The 27,279-nt window shown below is 47.3% G+C and overlaps 1 protein-coding gene across 1 annotated transcript in view; it reads right to left on the minus strand.

The window, feature by feature from the left end:
• Positions 1-2,432: 2,432 nt before the first annotated feature.
• Positions 2,433-27,279, minus strand: part of IFNGR2 (interferon gamma receptor 2 (interferon gamma transducer 1)) — a gene marked incomplete at its 5' end in the record, with an annotated part of 31,058 nt that continues 6,211 nt past the window's right edge. The window contains 6 exons of the mRNA XM_010862282.1: positions 2,433-3,459; positions 7,349-7,506; positions 8,210-8,369; positions 12,395-12,540; positions 16,803-17,011; positions 24,341-24,473. Coding sequence (XP_010860584.1) covers positions 3,229-3,459; positions 7,349-7,506; positions 8,210-8,369; positions 12,395-12,540; positions 16,803-17,011; positions 24,341-24,473 — 1,037 coding nt within the window. The remainder of the gene's footprint in view (positions 3,460-7,348; positions 7,507-8,209; positions 8,370-12,394; positions 12,541-16,802; positions 17,012-24,340; positions 24,474-27,279) is intronic.

Below are 27,279 nucleotides of genomic sequence, written 5' to 3' on the forward strand. Positions count from 1 at the left end.
CATCCCCCTACCCCCCAACCCCGTCTGCAATCTGCATGCTGAGCACTGCAGGACCCCCAGGGGCGCTATTCACAATGAAGGCCCAGAACATCCTATGTTTACTTAAACTCCGCACAAAACAAAGGATCTTAAAGGACAGGGTCTTTATCTAATGCACATAGCAGTCATGTATGAGTTAGCAGTGGCCTTGATCCAACTCTCCCATCATCTCTGGGTGACCTAGCATTGATCTAGGGCCTATGTTTCTCCATTGATTTGCCTACACCTAAATGACCTCCAGCCTTTCCTAGTACATATTCCATAATGTACTTTATAGAATACAGGCAAGCATCAAATACCCCTCCTCCCATGTAATATATGACCTTTGAATTAAACAGTCTCAGCATTAAATGGGGTGGGGTCTTGTAGGGACCTTCTGTAACTGTATAAACCTAAATAATGGGAGTAAGTCTGTTTTCTCCTATACAACATACACTTCATTGTACAGATCAGAGTTCATCAGACTCTTTCTGTAAGGGTTCAGGTGGTGACTATTTTAGGCTTCGCAGGAAAACAAGCTCTTGCAATGATTCAGTTCCACCTTGCAGCACAAAAGCAGCCACAGGTTATACATAAATTGAATGAGCGTCACTGGGTCTCAATAACAGTTTACTTATTGGCTTGCCTGGTGGCGCAGCTGGTAAAGAATCTGCCTGCCATGTGGGAGACCTGGGTTGGGAAGATCCCCTGGAGAAGAGAAAGGCTACCCACTCCAGTATTCTGGCCTGGAGAATTCCACGGACTGTATAGTCCACAGGGTCGCACGCAGAGTCTGACACAACTGAGCGACGTGCACTTTCACTTTCACTATGGACATGCGTGCATGCGTGCTCAGTTGCTCAGTTGTGTCTGACCCTTTGTGACCCCATGGACTGTAGTCCATTAGGCTCCTCTGTCCATGGGATTCTCCCGGCAAGAATACTAGAGTGGGTTGCCATGCCCTTCTCCAGGGGATCTTCCCGACCCAGGGATCGAACCCCGGGTCTCCTGCACTGCAGGCAGATTCTTTACTGTCTGAGCTGCCGGGGAAGGAGTGTCTTAAATAATTTCTGTCCTCTCCTTCTGCATAACAGGCCAGCCCCATGCTTGCTGAGGAAGGATGGGAAGGCCCCGAGAGGCCCTCAGTGAACCCAGTTGGAACCCAGTGTAGCCCCTCCCCTACACGAGCCTGGCCCCTGAGAGGCACCTGGTCAGAGCGCCGGCCCTGCACTTGAACTCTGTCACTTGCTGAAGCTGCCGCCTTCAACTAAGAAGGGCCTTTCCGGGCCTGAGCCCCACCCAGTCTGCCCCAGGACACTGGACTGTCTCTGCCCTGAATCCAGTACAGCCTCATCAGAATCTGGTCCCCATAACCAGCCTGCCTGCCCCTGATCAGCTGGCACCTCCTTTTATGGAGGGTGGCACAGAGCGCTTATTCCTAACAGCGTATCTGTCCCCCTTCCTGCTGGACTCACTTTTAGCTGGTTTTCTTCCTGCTGTACACACATCCTCCCCACCTCAACCAGCTGCATCGTATGGCCCAGCAGAGGAAGCGCTCAAATCCTCAATTTCCTAAATGGTTTGAGGGTGGTCTTTACAATTGCCCTCTACTAACTCCGGGAGTTGGTGATGGACAGGGAAGCCTGGTGTGCTACAGTCCATGTCGCAGAGTTGGACACGATTGAGCAACTGAATGACAACTCTTTTTCCAACCCTGTCCCAACTCAAGGTGAACCTGATTGATAACACAGACATCTCATAAGGGGACTCCTCTGGGGTGGGTGGGTGGGGGGCAGCTGTGGGGGGGTGTCCTTTCCTCTCTTGTCACCCTAGATGGCAGGGGTCACGACTGGTTAGAAAGTCAGCCCAAGGGCCAATTCCTCACCAGAGGTACAGGGCCCACCTGAGACAGCAGGTGGTTCCATCAACCAGTCCTAGGTACTTCATGGACCTACCATCAGCATTTCTACTTCCCATTGTCAAGGTGAGGCTGCCCGTGGGGGCTTCTTTCTGAAGCAGAACTTACGGCAACATGTCACTTTCTATGTGTGTTGGAGGGGAGCCGTGAAGCGACGCATCCATTTCCTAAGCCTCAGGAATCAGATAAATGGATTTTTAGCCCATCAATACTTGCCCCATGAGAAGACCAGCAGCCCAGCGGATACACTGTTGGCCACAAGCTCGTTCCCTTTACACGCCTTGCTCGACGTATGCGACACATCACATTTGAATGCAGTGCTGATGCAGCTTCTGCAAACCCCCTGCCTAACTTTTCAAGCAGTCTAGTGACACAAGTCAGAAGTTCTTGCTGCGTGGCCTCTGGGTGAGTCTGCTGGGCATCATAGATAGCATCATAGCAAAAAGCTGAAACTTTGCAGAAAAGAGGCTAAAATAAAGAAGGTGGAGAGGAAACCTTCACACAGACTTTCAAATGTCTATTGATTTCTTTACAGTTTTTGGCCACACTGTGCAGCAATGTGGGGTCTTAGTTCCCCGACCAGGGGTCAAACCCGCCATCTCCAGCACCGGAAGCATGAAGTCTTAGCCACTGGGTCACCAGACATGTCCCTACACAGGCTGATAAAAAGTTAGTGAAACAGTCTTTTATTTCTAGTTTGGAAAAAAAAAAAGTCCCTTAAATTACTAGAAGATTATTCACGGGATTAATCACATTTTAAGCCAGGAGATGGGTGTCAAGGGCCACTGAGTGTCCTTTGACAGGAGAGGCTGGGACAGGTTCCGTGACCTGCCCAAAGGGCCCGAGGCCTTGCCAGAACCAAGGAAAGGACCCCGTCTCCTGACCACCCAGGCCAGGCAACAATGTCCGAAATATCACAAGGGTGTCACAGCCTGTTTGCTAACAAATGATTACATGCCTTTTTAGTGTTTAAGCAAAAACTTTTTTTTTTTGGTATGCAGAATCAGTCTAGAAACTTGCAGGATTTAGGTCTCGTGGCTCAGCTGGTAAAGAATCTGCATGCAATGCAGGAGATCCTGGTTCCATCCCTGGGTTTGGAAGATCCCCTGGAGAAGGGAAAGGCTACCCAATCCAGGACTCTGGCCTGGAGAATTCCATGGACTATACAGTCCCTGGGGTCGCAAAGTCGGACACGACTGAACGACTTTCACTAGTTAAAAAAAATGTTTGTCTCTCCCACAACTGACTTCTTCCCAGGCACCCCCAAGGTCTTTTTGTGATGAGACTAAGGATCAAGTGGCTCCATCCAGTCCTGACAGGCATGTCGCAGCTTCCTTGGCACAGAGAACTCCTTCCGTGGGCTGGTGGCTTGGACCAGCATTTTGGTTCAAAGTGCTTTGGGGACTCCCTTCTTGCTCATTCTCTGGAAACGTCACGACCGACACGGAGTCCCAAGTGTCATCCTTTGGCGAGCTGTCCTTGTCCAGGGCGTCTAAGATGGGCTGAGCCGGATCCTTTAAATACTTGAAAAATTGAAAACCATCACCATAATTAGTCTGTAAGTTCCAGATATAAGACCTTTTGACTTTAGTTTGAGTTGGCATAATCCTATATCATTTTGGTGTAACTTCCACTTCTGTCCACCAATGAAACAGCTTCAAAAATCCTGAAAACCCCTCCCCACCCCTCATCTCAATAGCTTGCACACGAATCCAAGGGCCAACCAAGGGGATACTCTGAAAGTGTGTAAGGTGTGTAACTCGAGAAATGAAGTTCTGACTTGCTGCACTGGCTGGATGAGGGCTTGTGGGCTATTCACCTGGAATGTCTCGGAATTCTAACTTTTCAGGAAAGGAGGAAATGAAGCCTCCTGGTCACCTACAAGGTAAGGGTGAAGAGGGAAAGTTCACGGGCATTTTTTTCTCAGCTACCCCACCCACTAGGTGTTTCTGCTTTATATAACACACACATGGGTGCGGAGGATCTGCAGCGGGCAGCCATGGGCGAATGAGAAAGTGCAGGTCCTTGATTCGAAATGCTGATCCACACCCTTAATGTGCTGTGTCTCTCCTGCCTCTGCTTTGGGCTTAGACATCAATTACCAAGTTACAAAGGGCTTTCCAGGTGGCTCAGTGGTAAAGAATCTGCCTGCCAACGCAGGAGACGCAGGTTTGATCCCTGGGTCAGGAAGATTCCCTGCAGGAGGGCATGGCATCCCACTCCGGTATTCTTGCCTGAGAAATCCCATGGACAGAGGAGCCCAGCAGGCTACAGTCCATGGGGGTCGCAGGGAAGTCAGACATGAATGAGCGACTGAACAATGACGACCACCACAACCAAGTTACCAAGAACCAACCGCATGGCTCTTGGAAATGCTGAAAGATACTGAAATGCAGTCAGCTTAGCGCTGGCTGGTGAGCAGAGGAGCAGCAGCATGTCACGTGCACTTGTGAAACCTCAAAAATACAAGTGAAACATGAGTCATTTTCTCATGAAACTTCAGTGACCTTTGATACAGACTTTTCACACTTTCCCAGGAAAGCAAATCGAAAGGCTCTGTGTTTTAGGTTCAAGCCCCAAAGAAACAAGTAGCAGTAAATTCACTTACTGGGGCCCGGCTGCTAGTTCTACTGAGAGACAGAGTTTTTTGGTTTTTTTTTTGGTTTTGTTTTTTAGTGTTTTGGCTTCATCACACGGCATGCAGGATCTTAGTTCCCTGATCAGGCACTGAACCTGCGCTCCCTGCACTGGAAGTGCAGAGTCTTAACCACTGGACCACCAGGGAAGTCCCAAGACGGAGATTATTAATGCAAGTAAAACTCCGAGGTGACAGCTGTTCTGTTGTGACAGTATTAACCAGGAAAATCGGTTGCTGTTGTTGTTGCCGTTATTGTAATTTTGTGGTAAGAACACCTAACTTGAGTTCTACTCTCTTAACACATTTTGAAGTGCATGTGCGTGCTCAGTCACTCAGTCATGTCCAACACTTTGCAACCCCATGGGCTGTAGCCTGCCACGCTCCTCTGTTCGTGGGATTTCCCAGGCAAGAATACTGGAGTGGGTTGCCATTCCCTTCTCCGGGGGATCTTCCCAACCCAGGGATTGAACCCAAGTCTCCTGTGCCTCCAGCATTAGTAGGTGGAATCTTAACCACCTGGGAAGCCCCTTTAAGGGCACAACACAGTACTAATTATAGCACAATCTTGCACAGCAGAAACCAGAACTTATTCATCTTGCATAACTGAAACTTCCTACCATTTGAAAGCAACGCCCCACTCCCCTCTCCCCTCACCCCTGTTAACCACTGTGTTACTCTCTGCTTTTCTATGAGTTTGACTGTTATTCTACTTAGAGTCTTCATAGAAGCAGACTCCTACAGCATCTGTATGCAGGTCCCAGTAGGGAGTTCAATGTGTATTTCTCATAATGTCTGTGTCCCTTAAACAGCTCATGACATATGAAGGAAAACAAGTGACTACAGCTCTTTCTAGACTTTGTCTTTATAGACGAGATACAACAACATGAGATTCTGTTTCTAGTACTTTTATTCTGATTTTACTGAAGAATGATAAACCTCCAGAGGCAAACAGTTTTAAGTATTCTTCTATCAGCGAGCTTCTGATCCCAAGAATGTCCCAATGGCTCTGTCCTCAGAGGACCTGGCTGCCTCACTGAGCCTTGGGGAGGGGGGCTGCGGTGTGGCTGGGCAGGAAAACAAGACTATCTGTAAGACCCGCTGGACTATGAAGAAGGCTGAGCACCAAAGAGTTGATGCTTTCAAAGTGGAGTGTTGGATAAAACTTTTAAGAATCCCTTGGACAGCAAGGAGATCAAACCAGTCAATCCTAAAGGAAATCAACCCTGAATATACATTGGAAGTTGGAAGGACTGGTGCTGAAGCTGAAGCTCCAATACTTTGACCACCTGATGCAAACAGTCAACTTGTTGCAAAAGACCCTGATGCTGGGAAAGACTGAAGGTAAGAGGATAAGCTGGTTGGATGGCATCACAGACTCAATGGAATGAGTTTGAGCAAACTCTGGGAGATGGTGAAGGACAGGGAAGCCTGGTGTGCTGTGGTTCACGGGGCCGCAAAGGGTTGGACGTGACTAAGCAACTGAACAACAAGGCCCACCCATTCCACTTTTCTTTCTTAAATTCTTTAAAGTAACATGGCCTGTGCGCTAGGCATGCAAGGCTTTGAGCTCACGGCTCTGGGTGTGTTTACTCTAGAATCCTCCTGCGTGCACACTGTCTAACCCAAAGCTCATGCTCTTGACTGCAGCCTCCACTGGTCCGTGAGCTCCAGCCAGGCTCCCTGGGGGCAGTCTCCAAACGCCTGGAATCGATGTGTTGTCTCCAGTGGGACCTACCACGGCCAATCTCCTGGATGGGCCAGACTAGGCCATCTTTTGGCCAACCTCGTGCCATTAAAAAAAAAAAACAAAACTTTTTTTAATTGTGGAAAAGTACATATAACACAGGGGCTTCCTTTGTGGCTCAGTTTAAAGAATCCACCTGCCAACGCAGGAGACACGCCCTGGAGGAGGAAATGGCAACCCTCTCCAGTATTCTTGCCTGGAGAATCCCATGGACAGAGGAGTCTGGCGGGCTACAATCCATGGGGTTGCAAATAGTTGGACACGATTGAGCGACTAAAGAACAACAACAAACACATAACATAAAATTTACCGTCCTGACCCTTTTTAAGCATGCAGTTCAGTGGTGTGAAGTCTATTTAGATTGTTGGGCAACCATGAGCACCATCTGTCTCTAGAACTTTTTTCATTTTTTTCATAGTAAAATTGAAACTGTCCCTGTTAAACACGAACTCCCCATTTCCTCCCTCCCTTCAGACCCGGGCAACCTCTATCCTACATTCTGGTTCTGTGAATGTGAGTACTCTTAAGTGCTCGAGTATGTGCAATCATGTAGTATTTGTCATTTTGTAACTAGTTTATTTCCCTGATCGTAATGTCCTCAAGGTCCTCTATCGTAGCATGTCTCAGAACTCCCTTCTTTTTTTTAAGGTTAACATTCCGTTCATATGTATATACCATATCTTTTTGGTGGGGGCGGGGGTGGTGAATCATGAGGCTTGCGGGAATCTTAGTTCCCTGACCAGGGATTGAACCCCAGGGCCATGGCAGTGAAAGTGCCACGTCCCAGCCACTGGACCGCCAGGGAATTCCCACCACGTCTTATTTATCCATTCATCTGTCAATAGACATTCAGGGTGTTTCTGCCTTTCGGCTATGGTGAGTAATGCTGCTGTGAAGACGAGTGTACAAGTAACCAAGCACCACTTTTAACTCTGATCTCTGTGTCTGTGGCTTTGTCCACTGTCCTACTCTTAGGTTTTACCAGGGGGCAAGAAAGCCTGACCAGTCACCCCTGTGGGCGTGTACATACCTCCTCTATCTGTGGTGGAATGCTTGGCGGAGAGTGGAACCAGTGTTTAACCAGGCCTCTGTATCTCAGAACCAGGAAGAGACAGGACCCTACCACCGCTGACAGCACCAAAAAGGTGGTTCCGGCAGCCAGGAAGTCTTGTTGAAGCTTGACAGAAGCTAGAGAGACAACAGAAAAACGAACAAGATGACCCACACATCAGGTAATTTCTCATCCACCACTGCATAAATACACTTGACGTCCCAGGAAAATGAATGGATACTGCTCTCTTCCACCCTGCCCTGTATGCTTTATTGAACTCTTGAGGGTCCCTTGGACTGCAAGGAGATCAAACCAGTCCATCCCAAAGGAAATCAGTCCTGAATATTCACTGGAAGGACTGATACTAAGGCTGAAGCTCCAATATTTTGGCCACCTGATATGAAGAGCTGACTCACTGGAAAAGACCCTGATGCTGGGAAAGATTGAGGGCAGGAGAAGGGGGAAACAGAGGATGAGATGGTTGGATGGCATCACTGACTCAATGGACATGAGTGTGAGAAAACTCTGGGAGATAGTGAAGGACAGGGAAGCCTGGCGTGCTGCAGTCCGTGGGGTTGCAAAGAGACGGACACGACTGAGTGACCGAACAACAAAGGCAATCCTAAAACAAAGCAGGTGTTACCCGTCTGGCAGTTCTTGTTCTGGAGATTCCAGCACAGCCTCGTTGTATCTACTGTGAATTGCTGTCTTAGCCCGTCCTCTCTGGATCTCCCTACACTCATCACCACCCTTCACCGAAAAAGCAATTCCTGATTGCACTATTTTAGGAGTGTTCTGTTTCCAGCTCAGAAAGAAAGCACTTAGGAAAGCATACATTACCATCTGCTGCCGTTTCACAGCAAGATATGTTGCTTAAATGTCCAGGTCGAGAGATGTTTTCTTTGGTCAAAAACAGTTCTGCCTTGACTTGAAAACAGTATACTCTTAAGGGTTTTAAATCATTCAATGTGATGAAGTTACTCCTGAACGGGCGTGTCACCTGCGTAGCAAACATCAACAACCGCACATGTAAATTACCCGCACAGGGATGGTCAAGGCCTTCCGTCTTCTCCAGTGTTTCCCCAAATTCACATCGAACACAATAACCAAAGAATAAGGCAATTCTGGTTTTAAAGAGACAGAATACCAATTTTATACATATAACGCTTACAGCCGACAAATTTCACGTGTGGAAACGGGAGGAGTGTTGAGAAACATGCTGATGGCATTAGAGCTGTGTTTCTGGCTGTGAGATCTGAAGCCCCATTGCAGCAATGGAGGGTCCAGAGCTGGAATTTAGCAAATCCCAATTTCCAGGACGAAATTTTCTCCTTTGAAATGAACATTGTATATTTCATGGTTAGTCTCGTCTACAGTTTCAAGTCAGTGGATGAACAGAGGGAAAAAGGGCATTCTAGGAAATACTGTTCCTTGGGTTCCGAATCTGCTTCTGGTTTTCGCTTCACTGTGCTGCTTCCCTTTATAGTTCTGGTGAACACGGTCTTAGAAATTTATGTCATCAGGGAAGAGTTGGGTCCCAGATTCTTAGAGGATCTTGTCCCCTGTCTCCCTCGCCTGCCGTGACACCTCCCTCCAGTTTGTCACCTCCACATGTTCGGTCAACGGCCCCTCTCTCATTCCGGACAAACTGTCACTATTCTATGGGGAAATGAGAAAAAGACACCACACACTATGGGGATACGGGATTTCTCCTAAAGGACTGCTTTCATATTGGGAGATACAGTAGAAAACACTAGGGCTTCCCTGGTGGTGCTAGTGATAAGGAACGCAGGAGACGCAGGTTCGATCCCTGGGTCGGGAAGATCCCCTGGAGAAGGAAATGACAACCCACTCTGGTATTCTGGCCCGGGAAATCCCATAGACAGAGGAGCCTGCCAGGCTACAGTCCATGCGGTCACAAAGAGTCGGACATGACTGAGCACGCGTGCGCACACACACACACACACACACACACACACAGAATATGCTACAACCATTGGAAATGGTGGCAGCTTCAGAGTGTGGAGATAAAGTGGCTTATTATATATGTTGACTGAAAAAAAAGGCAGATCATTCAACAGTATATAGGACATGATCTTACTTTTAAAAATACAAACTGTCATACTATATTTGAACAGTAGGATTATAGATGATTCAAAACTTTCTCCCCTCCTGTTTAACGATAATGACTGCCAGGGCAGAAAAGAAACAATTTTTACTCCACATAAGGAGTAAAATATGACACCACATAAGGCAATTTCAGGGAATTCTGTGGTAGTCCAGTGGTTTAGGACTTGGTGCTTTCACTCTCATGGCCTGGGTTCAATCCATGGTCGAGGAACTAAGTTCCTGCAAGCTGTCTGGCACAGCCAAAATTTTTTTTTAAGTAAGAAATAATTATTTTAAAAAACGTAAATTTAAGGACAATATGCTTTTCTTTAAAAAATTATCTATTTATTTGGCTGTGTTGGGTCTCAGCCGCAGCACGTGGGATCTTTCCTTGTGGCACACAGGCTTAGTTGCCCTTCAGTATGTGGGATCTTAGTTCCCTGACCTGGGATCGAGCTCAGGTTCCCTGCCTTGGAAGGCAGATTCTTAAGCACTGGACCGCCAGGGGAGTCCCAACACTATTCTTTTTTGAGTTTATTTCAGCAGCCAGTTGGCTATTCCAGAAGAATCACAGACTACAGAGAAGAGCTACCGTTCAGGCCTGAGACAGTAAGGAACGCAGGAGACCTGTCCTTAGAAAGGTCTTGTTTGCAAGGCTGACCCAAGGCTGGCATCTGGGAACTTGGCTTTGAGGAGCGTCCCACAGATCCCTAAGTGATAAGGCTGTTTTAATGTATAAATGATGCTTCTGATGCTGAACACCTGCTCTACCTCTGGGAGTCAGGAGCCCTGGTGGCTCTGCTGGGTGGAGGGTGCCTGTGTGACCAGCCCCCAGTACGAGCCCTGGGTACTGAGTCTCCCAGGATCTTCTCTGGGAGATGCGATTTCACATACTCGGTTACTCTTGTTGTCGGGGGAATTGAGAGTAGCCTGTGTGATGAGGGGAAGACTCCTGGAAGCTTCTGCCTGGACTCCTTCAGACTCTGCCTCCTGTGTCTCTTCCCTTTGCTGACTCTGTTCTGTGTCTTTTCTCTGTAATAAGTCACAGCCTTAAGTACAACTGGACGCTGAGTCCCCGAGGATCCTTGGAGCAAATCTAGGGGTTGGGTTTGGGGACCCTTGACATTTGGACTCACAGCTGGAATGGAGACCATATCAGTGGCTTTCAGAGTCACTTTAGCCGCAGAATCTTTTGCTCACAGAAGTCCAAAGCATAGATGCTCTGGTTGAAAGGGGAATCCCTCCCAGATTCTTCCAGACCTCCTCTGTTCCAGTTGACCAGAACTGTGAACTCAGATTTTGGGAAACGATTATTTCTTTCTTCCCTATTTGCTGAGAGTCTGCCCTTCAGTGAGTTTTGCCTTCCTTGGTGTTTTTACACTCACTGTAAAGAAACAGGGGCTTCCCTCGCGGTTCAGCTGGTAATGAATCTGCCTGCAGTGCAGAAGACCTGGGTTCGACCCCTGGGTTGGGAAGATCCCCTGGAGAAGGGAAAGGCTACCCACTCCAGTATTCTGGCCTGGAGAATTCCATGGACTGTGTAGTCCATGGGGTTGCAAAGAGCTGGACACACTGAGCGACTTTCACTTTCATAAAGAAACAGAGCAAGTGCAAACATCAGCAACGTGGGAGACACAGCACTGAGAGCACAGGCCCTCTGGAGCCAGGCGCCTCCTCCGCGTGCCTCGGGCAGTCCTTACACTCCCTCTCCCTCTCAGTGAAACTGATGGGTGCAAAGGGTAAACGAAAGGATGTATCCAAAGTGCCCGGCCCAGTGCCAGACACGAAGAAAGCTCCAGATAAACATACAGCTCTTAAAATTCTTATAAAAATTAGAGTAATGTTGAACGTAGGAAATCAGGAGGTTCACACACATAGTGAAACATCATTGAATGTAGCTTGAAGGGACCTCCCTGGCAGTCTAGCGGTTATGACTCTGGGCTTCCACGACAGGGGGCACAGGTTTGATCCCTGGCTGGGGAACTAAGGCCCACCCCCCACCCCCACTGCTGTCATACAGTGTGGCCAAAAAATAGGAAAAAAAATGCAGCTTGGATGATCAGACACTGGAGATGACCCTGGCCCAGACACCAGACCCCTTTGCTCTGACCCCTCCTTTGTCAACCTTACCCTGCCCAAGGCCCTCACATGGCCCCATTTCTCTTTTTTTAATTAATTAATTTATTTTTATTTTGGCTGTGCTGGGTCTTTGTTGCGGTGCATGGGCTTGGTTGCCCTGCGGCATGTGGGAATCTTAGCTCCCCAACCAGGGATTGAACCCGTGTCCTCTGCATTGGAAGGTGAATTCGTAACCACTGGACTACCAGGGGAGTCCCAGGCCCGAATTTCTGATGGATCCGGGCATGTGCGGTTCCCGGATGTGCCCAGCCTTCTCCAACCTACTGGCCCTTCTCCTTGGAACATGCCCTCTTCTCGCCTTCACTGAGACTTTTCACCTATTCGCATTGCCTTCTTTGAAAACCATTCAGATCAGAGATGTCACATAGCTTAACCTTGCAGACTGCAGGAGTAAAAATAGGCCCATGAGTAGAAACAGGCCCATGAGACCTTCCCAATGCTGGAGTGTGGCAAAGACTCCCTGGGCACCAGCTGAATCCAGACTCAGACCACGGGGACTGTGTGATAGGAGGCAGAGAGGGCCCTGCAGATGGGTCTTGTCCTCTAAGGGTGCACTGGGATACCCTGGTGTCCTTGGCCACTTGATTTTCCTTTTGGCTGAGCAGAGCAGCTTGTAGGATCTTAGTTCCCTGACCATGGGTTGAACCCACCAACTGCAATGGGAGCTCAGAGTCTCAAGCACTGGACTGCCAGGGAAATCCCCTCCTTGGCCTTTCGTTTGCTACCCAGAAACTCCAAAGAAAAGAACATCAAAAACAAAGAAGAACATGTTCTTGCCTGTTTAGCTCCTGCCTTCTCCCAGTAGTAGACACAATACACAAAATAGGCCTCGGTGGCAGGGACATCGAAGGGAGCAGAAAGCCTGATGATAAGGGAGCCTTCTTCTGGGGTCACCCGGATGTTTTCTGGAGGCCCAATGGTAGCTGAAATAGAATTACAAACGAGATCCATCAGTCTATGTAGATACACGTGTGTGCATGTATGTGTGTATATATATACTGTGCAGTGCCGAGTTGCTTTAGTCGTGTCTGACTCTTTGCGCCGCAAGGGACTGTAGGACTGTAGCCCATCAGGCTCCTCTGTCCATGGGATTCTCCAGGCAAGACTACTGCAGTGCGTTGCTATTTCCTCCTCCAGGGGATCTTCCCAACCAGGGAACGAACCTGTGTCTCTTGCATCTCCTGCATTGGCAGGCCGATTCTTTACCAGAGGTCTTTCTGCCGTATGCTATGCTAATAACATGTTTTATAGGCTAGCTTTTATCAGGTTTCCAGAGAGCTGGAAGGTTAACCAAAGGTCAAATTTTCATGAAAAGATTTTGTTAGCTCTTACCTTCTATATATATTTTCTTTTTGTTACATATTTTTTTATATAGATAAAAGTGGTGTTTACAAACTTTTAAATACATTTCTCTTTTAGCTTTTTCCAATAGGACACACTTAAACATAATAACATGAAACACTGCTATCACAAGGGCTTCCCCAGTGGCTCAGGGGTAAAGAGCCTGCCTGCAATGCAGGAGACTTGCAGGAGATGTGGGTTCGATCCGTGGGTCAGGAAGATCCCCTGGAGAAAGAAGTAGCAACCCACTCCAGCCTGTAAAAACCCACAGACAGAGGAGCCTGGCAGGCTATCGTCCAGGGGATTGAGGACTGAGCGACTGAACAACAACACTATCATGTATCTATTTGTTAAGACTTTTCATGTTCTGGAATACACATCACTGGAGAGTACTGTGATTCTGGTACACTATAGAAGAAAGACTATAGCCTTTATTAAGTAAGCATCTAACCTGTATAATTAACCGGAGGAACTCAGATCAAGGAACAGGTCATGTGCTCCAAGTTCTTAAGGGCCTGTTTCTGCACGTTTGACACACGCACGCAGACGATCATATCGCTGGGAACCATCACCTGTTCATGAGAGGAGGGCTGGCTTTCTCTCTAGCTTCCACGCCCCACCCTGGGCTCTCCCAGGTTGGGGAGGGTTAGGCACGTGGTCTGGCCACCTTTCTCTCTGCGTAAAGTAACTGGTCCCCGGAGGGCCTGCACTCTTGCCCTCTCACCTCCTTTGTTCTGGTGGAGGAACTAAGTCCAGACAGATACACTGTCGGGTGGGGCCCGTCTCAAGCCTCAGTGTTGTTAGCAGACTGGCCACGAGGAACAGAAAAAGCTTGCATCACACCCACTCACGGACGCTGGCATGCACATCTTCAAGGTGCCCTTTAGACGGTGAAGTCGCCAGAGCGCCGGTCAGCCCGCCCATGTGCAGGGCCAGGGCCCCCTCCCCGCTGAGCAGATTCTCCACACTTTTTTGTGACTCACCCAAGGGAGTGGGTGTATGTGCCTGGATGACCACATCCCTTCACCACTGAAAGGTCAGCGCCCAGGAGTCTGATCCCAATGTGATGAGCCTGTCTCTCCAGGGCGGACAGCCTGCCTTCTCTCCAGGCCCAGAAGGAGGACCTGATAGGTCTGTGCGGTGACTACCGACAGCGGCGCCCACGGCCTGAGCGATCACTTGAAACCTGGCAACACGGATTTTACATGTGTGTCTGCACAGATCTGCATGTAACAACCATGCAAGGCCATCCCCATTTCTCAGAGGGGGCAACTGAAGCCCAGAGGGATATGACCTGCCCAGAGTAACAGCCGGTCAGGGGCAGCGTTGAGGTTTGAACCCAGGTTTACGTGATGCTAAAGCCTGCCCCCTTCAGCCACTGTCCCAACCCCTCTCCCCTCGAGCCCTCGGTAAGGCATTGTCACGCTGTTTACCCATCCTGACTCGACCACAAGTGCCGAAAGCAGCAATGGGCTCTGCAAACACCACTGGCTCGAAGAGACACTCTGCCAGTAACTTAACCAATGACACAGCCAGCCGTTTCCGACCGGGAAGACAGACAGCAGCAGCTGGCTGCCAGGGGCCTGGTGACATCACGACGGGCCCTGCTTCTGTCGCTGCCTACTCTGTTCCCTACTAATCCCACTGAGGTACAGCTCAGATGTCTGGCGGTGCTCCATTCAAGGACAGAGGCCTGGTCCCCAGTAGATGACCAGCTGGCAGGGACCACCCTGCCTTCTCGTCCCATCCTCAAACTGCTAGCAAATACTGATTTTTTTTCCCCCCCTTAGCTTCTTATTACAGGAAATTTCAAACACATAGCAAGTAGAGAAGACTGTAGCCAAAGAGCATGTACTAGTCACCCCATTGTACATCAACTGTCTTGGTCCAGGAAGTTTTGTTTCTCCTTCACCTTGTAAGGACCACCTTGACCCTCCCACTCTCCGGATGGTTTGGAACAAATCTCAGACATTACATCGCTGCATCTATAAGATATGTATCTTGAAAAGACCAGACCCCTCCCTTTAAAAAATAAACAAAATACCATTATAACATCTACAGTATGTGAACAACAATTGCTTAGCAAGTCATCAAATATCTAGACAGCAATCACATTTCCTCAACTGTCTTATACTTCTGTTGAGCTTGAATAAAGATCCTAAGAAGTTCCATACTTTGCATCTGTGTAGACATGGGAGAATCATCAGGCATAGCTGACCATGTAAAAAATGAATCGTTAAACCTGATGCCAAGAGCCAACTCATTAGAAAAGACCCTGATGCTAGAAAGATTGAGGGCAGGAGGAGAAGGGGACAACAGAGGCTAAGATGGTTGGATGGCATCACCGACTCAAAAGAGATGAGTTTGAGCCAACTCCAGGAGATGGGGAAGGACAGGGAAGCCTGGTGTGTTGTGGTTTATGGGGTTGCAAGGAGTCGGACACGACTCAGTGACTGAACAACAGCAAAAGGAACAAGTCTATGAACTAGTGTTTGATGACTCTGATGCTCCCTTCCAATATCTGGGAGGACATCTGTTCATGCAGTCATTCCACAGATATTTTCTGCTATGCGACAGGTACCAGTCAAGGCTGAATTAAGAGCTTTCCTGAACATAAAAGAAGTTGTGCCAGATGATGGTGACCAGTGAAGCCAATACACTATTAATAGTATCACACTCAGCAGAGAGGTTGGCCAACTTTCTCAGTCAAGTGCCAGGGTGAATTTAGGCTCTGACAGGTCAGACAGCCCCCAACATAACTGCTCAGCTGGCCTGTTGCAGCATGGGAGCAGCACTGGGCAGTCCATCAATAGATGGGGAAACTGTGTTCTGATAAAACTTTTTAAATTGAAGAATAGTTGATTTACAGTACTGTGTTAGATTCAGGTGTGTGTGTGTGTGTGTGTATATATACCTTTGCGTGCATGGTGCTAAGTTATTTCATTCGTGTCCGACTCTGTGTGACCCCATGGACCGTAGCCCGCCAGGCTCCTCTGTCTGTGGGGTTCTCCAGGCCAGAATACTGGAGTGGGTTTGCCGTGCCCTCCTCTAGGGGATCTTCCCAACTCAGGGATCGAACCTGTGTCTCTTATGTCTCCTGCAGTATCAGGTGGGTTCTTTACCACTAGCGCCACCTGGGAAACCCGTATATACATTCTTTTTTTTTTTTTTCGTATATACATTCTTTTTCAAATTCTTTTCCATTATAGGTTATTTTAAGTCCCCTATGCTACAGAGTAGGTCCTTGCTACTTATCTATTTTATATATAGTAGTATGTATCTGTTAATCCCACACTCCTAATTTCTCTCTCCCCTTTCTCTACTTTGGTAACCTTAAATTTGTTTTCGATATCTGTGAATCTGTTTGTTTTATAAGTTCATTTGTATTATAGATTTAAATTCCCCATGTAAGTAATATCATATAATATCTATCTTTCACTGTCTGGCTTACTTCATTTAGTGTGACAATCTCCAGGTCCACCCACACTGTTGCAAATGGCATTATTCCATTCTTTTTTAATGGCTGAGTAATATTCTATTATGTATGATAATATCTATTATGTGATGCGTGTACACACACATCACAGTTCTGATAAAACTTTATGTACAAAAACAGGTCGATGGCAGGATTTGACCTGCAGGCTGTGGTTTGGCAACTCCCTAGTGTAGCAAATCACCCTCCCCTAGCCCCAGCTTCTGTGGACAGTACTCTGGTTTGACCATCACACCCATCTGGGTGCTGGTTATTTAGGCTGAGAGGCAGGACTTAGGCGCATGGAGTCAGTACCGCTTAGCAAAGAGCAAAGTGCAAACGTTAAAGGAATTTGTACCCAAGTCCCCTTACCATTCCGATAGTGTTCGAACCAAGGTGCTGTTGCCCAGGCAGAAACGAGGCCCCCGAGCTTAGCTCGAACACGTAAAGAGATGTTGAAACGCCGTGGGAACCCCTCCGAGAGGCTGTTTGCGGTAAAGTCACACTCTGTCCTGGTGAGGTTCGTACAATCCACCTTGCTATCTTCTTTGTTGACATCATACCAGTTACTACTGGTGCTGCTGCAAACAGAAAAAAGGATTTCACTTAGCAGAAATCTCTCTTTGATCACATATCACAGTTCCCCCAGGGTTGAGTTTTTAAAAAAATTTTTTTCATTGAGATATTCCTCACATATCACACACTGCTCTCACTTAAGGGGACAGTTCAATGGCTTTCAGTATATGCGCAGGGTGGTGCAACCCTCCCCATACCCGTTTTAGAATATTTTCATCATCCCCCAAACAACCCCCATGCTTAGAGCATCACTCTCGACCTCCCCAATCCCTAAGCCCTAGGCTACCACCGATCTATTTCCTATCTCTAAGGATTTGCTTGTTCTGGCACTTCATAGAAATGGGATCATAACTGATGTGGTCTTTTGTGATTAGTGCCTTTCACTTAGCCTGTTTTACTTAGTATGTTTTCAAGTGTGATACATGTTGTAGCACGTATCAGTACTTTATCCCCTCTTATGGCCAAATTAACGTCCGGTTGCATGTTTATCCATTCATGTTCTGACGGACAGGTGGGCTGTCTTTTGGCTATTTGTCTTTTGGCTTATTCACTTTTTGGCTACTGTGAATAATGCTAAGAATATTCACATATAAATTTTTGTGTGAAATTATGTTTCCAGTTCTCTGGGGTGTATACCCAGAAATGAACTTACCAGGTCATATAGTTACTCTCTTTTTAACTGTTTTCCAAAGCAGCTGCATCATCTTATGTTCCCGGCCACAATGTATGAGGGTTCCGTTTTCTCCACATCCTCACCAAGGCTTGTTATTATGACCTTTTTATTGAAGCCATTCAAGCGTCTGTATTTTCTCTGGTGACTAATGATGTTGGGTATCTTTTCATGTACTTACTGGCTATTTGCATATCTTCTTTGGAAAACCGTCTACTCAAATCCTGTGTCTCTATTTTGATTTGGCTATTTGCCTTTTAATTGCTGAGTTGTAAGAGTTCTTTTATATGATATATTCTGGATACAAGTCCCTTATTAGATATATGGTTTGCAAATATTTTCTCCCATTTTGTTCCACAGCCAATGTTAATGCTTCAAACTCAGGCTCTGTAGCCTATGTCTTAGAACCGATACTGTGTTCATGCAACCACACCCCAGTTTCTCACTGGTGTAGAGCTTTGTTTTCACCCCATAGTTGCCCATTTAAAAAGAGTCATGGACTTCCCTGGTGGTACAGTGGATAGGAATCTCCCTGCCAGTGCAGGGGACAAGGGTTCGATCCCTGGTCTGGGGAGATTTCACATGCTGCGGAGCAACTAAGCCTGTGTGTGCCACAGGCTACTGAGCCTGTACTCTGGAGCCCGCCAGCCTCAACTACCGAGCCCACGGGCTGCAACGCCTTAAGTTGCAAGCCTACAGTCCGTGGTCTCCAACAAGATAAGCAAGCACAGTGAGAAGCCCACACGATGCAATGAAGAGCAGCCCACCGCTCGTTGCAAATGGAGAAAGCCTGCACAACAACGAAGACCCAGTGCAACCAGGAAAGAATAAACCATTTGTAAAAAATAGAGTCCTGCCCACAAGGAAACCTTGCTGCCTGTAAGGCCATGCATCCTTGTAACTGAGAATGTACCCCCTGTTCCGATACCACATGCCCATGCGGGATTCTATTACTAATCCCCGACTCTGAGCTCTGTCCTAAGGTGACAGACTTGAGAAAAGGCAGAGGGGTGACTCCAGAAGCCTCAGTGGAGGCAGCAGGCAGTGTCCCCTTGAGAGACAGGCTGTGCCCTGGACAGCAACTCTGGCCTGGAAAGCAGGGAGACAGGAGAGATGAGGCTGGGGTCACAGCCGCCAGCTCTCCCACACCACGTGGGCTTCTAAGGGTCTCTCTGACCCAGTCTGGAGACTCAGCTTCTGCTAAAGTGGCAGGTAACCCGATGAAAGTGATATCAATACATGTGGCCAAGGCTTCCACCGAAGATGCCCACCAGACTCACACACCACTGTACCTTGGAGTCCTGGGACCTAATTGGGAAGGGGATCACAAACCACAGGCGCCCCCTCTCAGACTGGGGGCTGTGCTACAGAAGCAGGTGGGTGACTTTTTTTTTAAAGTTACACAGATACCTGAAGGTACTCTCACCTTCTCCCTGCCAATTCCAGCTGTTGAACTGGGGCAAAAGGCCCCCTCTGGGATTAGCCGGGGAACTGACCTACCATGTTCCACCTACTCCCCTCTCCTCCAAACTTGTCCGTTTTGGATTTATCCCAAGGGTGCAAGGATTTTTTCCAATATTCACAAATTAATCAGTGATATGCCACATCAACAAACTGAAGAACAAAAACCATACCATCATCTCAACAGATGAAGAAAAAGCTTTTGACAAAATTTAACAGCCATTTATGATAAAAAAAAACTCTCCAGAAAGTGGGCATAGAGGGAACACATGGCAACACAACATAGGCCATTTATGACAAACCTACAGCTAACATCACAGTCAGTGGTGAAAAGCTGAAAGCATTTCCTCTAAGATCAGGCACAGGACAAGGATGTCCACTCTCGGCACTTTTTAAACACAGTTATGGAAGTCCTAGCTACAGCAATCAGAGAAGAAAAAGAGATAAAAGGAATCCAGATTGGAAAAGAATAGGTTAAACTGTCACTGTTGCAGATGACACGACATTACACACAGAAAATCCTAAAGATGCTACCAGAAAACTACTAGAGCTCATAAATGAACTTGGTAAAGTTGCAGGTTACAAAATTAATACACAGAAATCTGTTGCATTTCTGTTATGTTATTTCTGTACATTCAGAACTACTTTTTAAAAGTGTTTCTTAAGAACGGGGTTTAAAACGGCACAAACCATCCAAATTTAAATGACAGCTGACACTGTTTGGTTCCCCATCTATTTGTAAAGGGTAAAAATAAATTGCTGTGGGCCCCATTTAAATGGATAATGCAATGAACACAGCCTCATGGCATGACACCGCCCAGGCCTGGAGCCCCAGCCTCTTGCCCCAGCCTATGATGAATCAGCCAGTCTGAGCAATACCCAGCAAGCGGTCCTGGCTCCTGGCAATGTGTTCATATGGACAGCCTCTGTCCCCCAATTTGTCTAATTTTGAAAGCAACCTCAATCATGAGAGGGAGCACAGCCTCGTGATTAAACACATGGACTCTAGAGCCAGAATACCCAGGTTCAAACCCAGTTACTTCACTTCTCTGTTCCTCAGTCTCTTGATCTATAAGATGGGGATGCGCTAGAGCATCTGCTTCTTAGGATTGTCTTGAAGGTTGATCTCGTGGACAAGAGGAAAATGCCTGGACCAGGGCCTGGGGTTTCTACTCAGTTCAGTTCAGTTGCTCAGTCATGTCCGACTCTTTGCGACCCCATGGACTGCAGCACACCAGGCTTCCCTGTCCATCACCAACTCCTGGAGCTTACTCAAACTCATGGAGTCACTGATGCCATCCAACCATCTCATCCTCTGTCATCCCCTTCTCCTCCTGCCTTCAATCTTTCCCAGCATCAGGGTCTTTTCAAATGAAAAGGCAGCGGTACCTACTAAGCACCATCTAAAAATATTTATTAACAACCTGAGCAACCAATGATTTCCCTGTTCACCTTCTGTTACATCATTTCCAGAAATGATTAAGTAAGTCTCCTCTGTGAACCCAGCAAGTCCTCTTCCAGAAATGGATGAAAACAGTCATCGATGATTTCGGTTTGAGGACATTACTTTTAATAGTCACAAACTGTCAACTACACCACTCGTGGGTGGGGAAAAGTAAAAAAAAAAAATCATGAGTGATACATCATATAACAAAACATAGAATAAAAATGTTCACACTGAAATAACTGTAGGAAAAAATACTCACAAGCTTAACTACATTAAGTTAAAAGGGGAAAAAAAAAGGAAGCAAGACCCAGAGGTGTGACTCTAGTCTTGTTTCAGTCTCACACAGATGCTGGCATATTTGCAAACAAGTCCATGTATTTAGAAAAAACGTCTAGAGAGAAATACACTAAAACAAGAATAGTGATTTGTCTTGGACCCCAGGTTGCTTTAATTTTGTACTTTTTACTTTTCTGGGTTTTCCAGATTTTCTATAAAGAAGGTGCTTTGCTATTAAAATTAGAAAAACGTGAAGTTAAGAGAAAAAAGTGAAGTTAAGAAAAAAGGGGTTGGGAAGACTGGGGTGGGCAGGCCCTGGCGTGGCAAGAGGCCAGGTGGGGTGTGACCTAGAAAGGGCCCGGCTCTCTGCCTGCCTTTATTTTCAAGAAAAAACAGAAATTCGGTTCTTTTTTTAAAGTGAAATTTCCAGATTTGTAAATGTTAACACTAGTTAGGAAAACAACAACAGCAACAACAACAAAAAACCACTGTGGGCCAAACAGACTCTAGGCCAGAGGATCTGCCACCTCAGATTTAAACTTAAAATTTTCCCACAATGTGTTCTATGTAATTTTGGCTTTGCTGGCATGACTGTCAAAAAATGAAGGCACATTCATTTAAAGTTACAGTGATGTTTCCTGGAGAGAAACAGAATGGAAAATTTAAAGTTCCATGAGCCTCAGAATTAAATTACTTCATGTAACTAAAAGGTCCTAAACTTGTGAAAGTATCTAAAAACAGACCAGCAAAAAAAATCAAAGGCCCTCTTCCACAATCAAGTCTGTAATTTGAAAAGAAAACATAAAAATTCGCCTCTGTTTGAGTTTTCATGAGCCCTCAGCTTTTCCAAACAGGGATGATGCGTGAATGCGTGTGCATGCTGTCGCTTGTCGTGTCCGACTCTGTGACACCATGGACTACAGCCCGCCAGGTTCCTCTGTCTGTGGGATTCTCCAGAAAAGAATACTGGAGTGGGTTACCATTTCCTCCTCTAGGGGAATCTTCCTGACCCAGGGATCAAAGCCAAATCTCTTATGTTTCCTGCACTGGAGGGCGGGTTCTTTACCACTAGAACCCTAAACAGGAACATTCACATTCAACTCTGTTTCCTTTACCAAAACCAGCCCCTAACCTGAAAAAAATATCTTACAAAATGCTTTCCCAATAGAAAACAGAGTGAAACAGGTTAGTCTGTGATGTGAAACCGTCAAAGGCTTTAACAAATCCTTCTAGTGTCCAGAGGCCCTCTGTCAACTCATAAATGTACTTCCCCAATCAAGGCTGACAAGTGCTAGTGGGTAGATCAGCTGCGACTTCCTCTTACTGCAACCTTCGGGCAGCGCTCTAGGAGACTGTGTTCACTGAAGGTTGAGCGGGGCCAGCTCTAAGCAGGTGGCCGGTGCAGTGGCACAGAGCTGTACTCCTAAGAGGGTTCCTGACTTCAAGCTCTGCTGTTGCCGTCCTGAACTCCCCAAAGTTTTTGAACCAGGAGCCCCACGTTTTCATTTGGTACTGCGCACAAAATGATGTATCTGGTCCTCACGGACAGGTCTGTTTATTACAGATGATCATGTTTGAAATTTACCATCACTTAAGAAGTAGATAGGGATTTCCCTGGCGGTCCAGTGGTTGGGACTTTGCCTTCCAGTGCAGGGGAGGTGGGTTTGATCCCCAGTCTGGGAGCTAAGATCCCCAATGCCTTGAGGCCAAAAACCCAAAACGTAAAACAGAAGCAATATTACAACAAATTTAATAAAGATTTTAGAATACTAAAACCACCTTAAAAATCTCTCTAAAAAATAGACATAGATAAATGCAATCCAGAGATAGGCCTCAAATCTCAGTTTAGAATTAATTTTTACAATGTGCTCAGTCATGTCTGACCCTTTGTGGTCCCATGGACAGTAGCCTGCCAGGCTCCTCTGGCCATGGAATTTTCCAGGCAAGAATATTGGAGCTGGGTGCCATTTCCTACCCCAGGGATCTTCCCAACCCAGGGTGTGTCTTGCATCTGTTCTGATAGGCAGATTGTTTACCACTAGTGACACCTGGGAAGGCCATCATTTTTTTAAGCAAATATTGTTACACTGAACAGTTAAAGATAAAAAAGAAGTCCTCTGGAAACCTCCTCCTCTAACAAATTAACCACTTGTAATTTTTCCACATGCCCTACCTGTTCTGACCACAGATTCATTCCAAATTGGATACAGCTGCACCTGCTGTCATATGACACATAATTACCCTTTTCAGTGGTCCCTAAGGGCTCATTCACAAGTTAACTTGACACAATTCGTCAACTTCTAGCCAATGGACATGAATAGACACTTGAATGTATATCTTCATGAGTCTAAGTTTGTTTGGTTTCTTTTTTTTTTGATACAGAAGGTTGTATTGTCTGCCTGGAATAAAAAAAGTAGTATGGACATTCCCACGATTCTAAATGAAGAGAACTGACTTTTCAAGAGGGCTGTGCTCACAACTGATTCTGATTCAGCGTGTGTCCACCAGCCACATTCTCACCAGCACTAGGCATTCCCACTGTTAAAACTTTTGTTTATTTAGTAATCTAAAAATGACTTAGCCAATAATTTTTGTTTGTTTGTTTCGGCTGCACCTCAGGGCATGTGGGATTTTGGTTCCCTGACCAGGGATCAAATCTCTGCCCCGAGTATTAGAAGCATGCAGTCCTAAATGCTGGACCACAAGGGAAGTCTCACAATAATTTTAACTTGGTCTTCACTTAATGCATCTACCAAGGTAAACGACGGCTTGGATTTTGCCTTTCTCCTTCCTCTGTGTGTCTACATTGTAAATCAAGTGATGGCCAACTGTAGGAAGGCTTGAACAGGAGGTGAGGGAGAGAATGAGGGGCCAGAATAAAATGCAAAATGGATCACCAGCTTAGAAACTGGGAATTAATTGTTCATTAATTGAACAGCTTTCTTATTAGGCCAAATTCGGGCCAGAAGGCTAAATAATCCAGATTTTGAAACCTGAAGACGATGAAGACCAAAAGATACCTCTGGCCCTTTCCAGATAGGAAGCTCTTTCATACAATCTCCGCCTTAAACTGATGAATCAACTTCCACACAACTAAGCTGTCCTGTGGTGAGACAGCTGAGCTCCCTGAGGGTCAATATCCTTTCAGCCTTCGGATGGGTGGAGGGGTTGGAGGGGAAGTTGTGAAATCTCCATCCTTGGAGATTTAAGAAGTACAAGAGAGGGACGTCCCTGGTGGTCCAGTGGTTAAGATTCTGGGCTTCCAATCCAGCGGGTGTAGGTTTGATCCCTGAGCAGGGAACTAAGTTCTCACATGCTGCACAGGGTGTGGCCAAAAAATAAAAAGTCCGAGAGGACTATCTGCTTGTGACGACTTTGCTTACAGTGCTGCCAAGGAGCAAGAACAGGCAGCTGGCCTCAGGTTCTGTAACAATTCCACTCCCAGCTCCCAGGAAGAAGGCCAACAGAAACATTGCTTACTATTTATACTGCACCTGGTAGACCACCGGCCTCGGGTCGCTGTCCAGGGACACCGGCTCCCAGCTCAGCGCCTGCTGGGCGTTGTACAGGTGAACCTTCAGGTTTCCAGGAGCAGGCAGCTGGGCCAGGGAGTCTTGAAAGGGACAGAGAATAAGAGAAGGAGGGAGATGAGGGAGAGACAGGGAGGGTCAAGAGGAGAAAAGTCGATTACAAAAATATGTAATTCATGCGGCTGGGGTTTTGATATTACCCATTCTCCCCACACATCCCCTACGCCTTTAGCCTTTGACTAAAGACAGCCCTTCACCCTAGAAATGGCATATGGGGGTTCCCTTGGCTCTCTTCCCTGGAGATTGCATGAAGGGTTCCCTCAACTTTCTTATCTTGGTTTAACTATTTGTTAATCCCATAATTGATGCTTTTGAACTGTGGCTTTGGAGAAGACTCTTGAGAGTCCCTTGGGCTACAAGGAGATCCAACCAGTCCATCCTAAAGGAAATCACCCCTGAATATTCACTGGAAGGACTGATGTTGAAGCTGAACTCCAATACTTTGGCCACCTGATGCAAAGAACAGACTCACTGGAAAAGACCCTGAGCTGGGAAAGATTGAAGGCAGGAGGAGAAGGGGATGACAGAGGATGAGATGGTTGGATGGCATCACCGACTTGATGGACATGAGTTTGAGCAAACTCTGGGAGACAGTGAAGGACAGGGAAGTCTGGTATGCTGCAGTCCATGGGGTTGCAAAGAGTTGGACATAACTGAGCGAATGAACAACAAAAGATGGCACAGTTGACACAGTCTGTGGGGAAAGGGGCTTGGGGCTGCCTTTCCACCTGCAGGTTCCAGTTCCATGTGAGCAGGTCCTGGCTGAGGCTTAATGAGGACACCTGTCTACCTTTAGGAGTAGTAGTGTTAGTCGCCCAGTCATGTCCAACTCTCTGTGACCCCTTGGCCTATAACCCACCAGACTCCTCTGTCCATGGGATTCTCTAGGCAAGAATACTGGAGTGGGTGGCCATTCCCTTCTCCAGGGGATCTTCCCAACCCAGGGATCAAACCTGGGTCTCCAGCACTGCAGGCAGATTCTTTACCATCTGAGCTACAGGGAAGTACAGGCTGGTATGGTCCCACAGGGGAATTGGTAGGTGGCAGGGGGAGAGGAAGGAGAAAGGCTTCCCTGACCAGGAATTGAACCCAGGTCACAGCGGTGAGACTGCCTGTAGTAAGTGAGGGTAACATAAGAGCCTGGGCCTTGGTTTCTTCTTCAGGAATAAGGAATAAACCATAGTACACTGGAGAAGGTTCTGGAGAAGATTAACTTGATGGCTACTGGACAAGCATGAGACCCTGACTTTGATATAAGGAATATTTGGGAAATCTCCACAAATGTGTACACACACACCCCAAACCAGATGTGCAAATCCCAAAGACACCTGGGAGGGTGAGGACTTGTCTTCTGGGCTTCATGTGTTTCTCAAAGACTCCCCCAACGTCATAATCACTGAGGCTAAAATACAGATTCCCATGCCCCACCCCAGACCAGGACTCTGCATTTTCAACAAGCTTCCCAGCTAATTCGCATGCACGTTGAGACGTTTGAGAACCACAAATGGCAGAAGAACACGTTCTGCAGGGAACCACTGCCAATGTCAGAATCTCCCCTCCTTGGGATGGCCCGTGATCTACAGGACGGGGCTAGAGGCCACCAGGGTGGAAGGCTTTTCTCTCATGAGGAAACACATGGTGATGATAAGGCTTTCTCTGAGACCAAAAGATTAATGAGAAACACCCAGAGCTGGAAAGTCTGAAAAACAGGCTATTCCAGAGTTCCAAGCAGGAAATTCAAAACACACATTTTCAGTAAATGCATCTCAAAGAAGGATGCCAAGACCAGCTGAGAGCCTGGCCCACCGTGCTCCTGCTGAAAGAAGTTGTGGCCTGGAGTCTGTGGCCACCTGTTTACTTACAGAATGCCCATCACTTTCACAGCTAAGGCCTGGGGCTGACCTTCCTTCCAGACCTTAATTCAACCAGCTACCTTGACACTCCAGCCAACTCATGTCAGGCCTGACGGAAGCCGGCCCAAAGATGCAGCGTGGCGGGAGGCTGCTCTTCCAGACTGGCCCACCCTGCTCACTGGGGCTGCTATGGCCCAGTGGATCCCAATGTGAGCTCAGGAAATGAAGTCCTGCTTCCAGGAGATGCTGTGCAGGGTCTCAGGGGGTGAGGGCTTGGTTAGGGCTGGGCACGGGACCAGCCAGGAAGGCCAATGTAGTGTCTTAACCCGGATTCATGCTCTTATTGTTCCTACAGGTCAGACAACAGGTCTCACAGGCCAAGGTCAAGGTGTTGGCACGCTCCCTTCCTTCTGGAAGCCAGGGGAGAAATAGTTCCTGCCTATTTCCTTGCTGAGAAGCTGCTCACATTCTTTGGCTCCTGGCCTCTTGCTCCAGCAATGCTGGGCTGAGCCTGTCTTGTGCTGCCAGCTCTTTGGTTCCAACTTCCTCTTCCAGCTTCCAAGGATCCATGTGATTGCACTGGGCCCACTGAGCCCAATAATCCAGGAAAATCTCCCCAGCTCAGGAACCCTCATTTAATCACATCTGCCAAGTCCCTTTTGCCACGTAAGGCAACGTGGTCACAGGCTCCGGAGATCGGGCTGTGGATCTCTCTAGGGACCATTATTCTGCCTGCCTCCCCCTCCCTGGGGAGGATTTAGGAGGCATCCCCTCTCTCTCCACCTCCCTCCCCACCCCCATCTAGACAGTCCGCTAAGAAGGGGAGCACTAGGGACCACCGATGTCTTCCAGCCCGCCAGGCAGGCAGACCGGAGGACAGCCTTCTCAGTAAATATCAGGAGTCTCCATCAAAGCCTTCCGCTTTCTGCACCTTTCATGTAATAGAGGTGTGGCCAGGGGACCTGCAGCCTGGCTC

Source organism: Bison bison, unplaced genomic scaffold (genome assembly GCF_000754665.1).
Source record: "Bison bison bison isolate TAMUID 2011002044 unplaced genomic scaffold, Bison_UMD1.0 scf7180017864481, whole genome shotgun sequence".
In the NCBI taxonomy this organism is placed as follows: domain Eukaryota; kingdom Metazoa; phylum Chordata; class Mammalia; order Artiodactyla; family Bovidae; genus Bison; species Bison bison.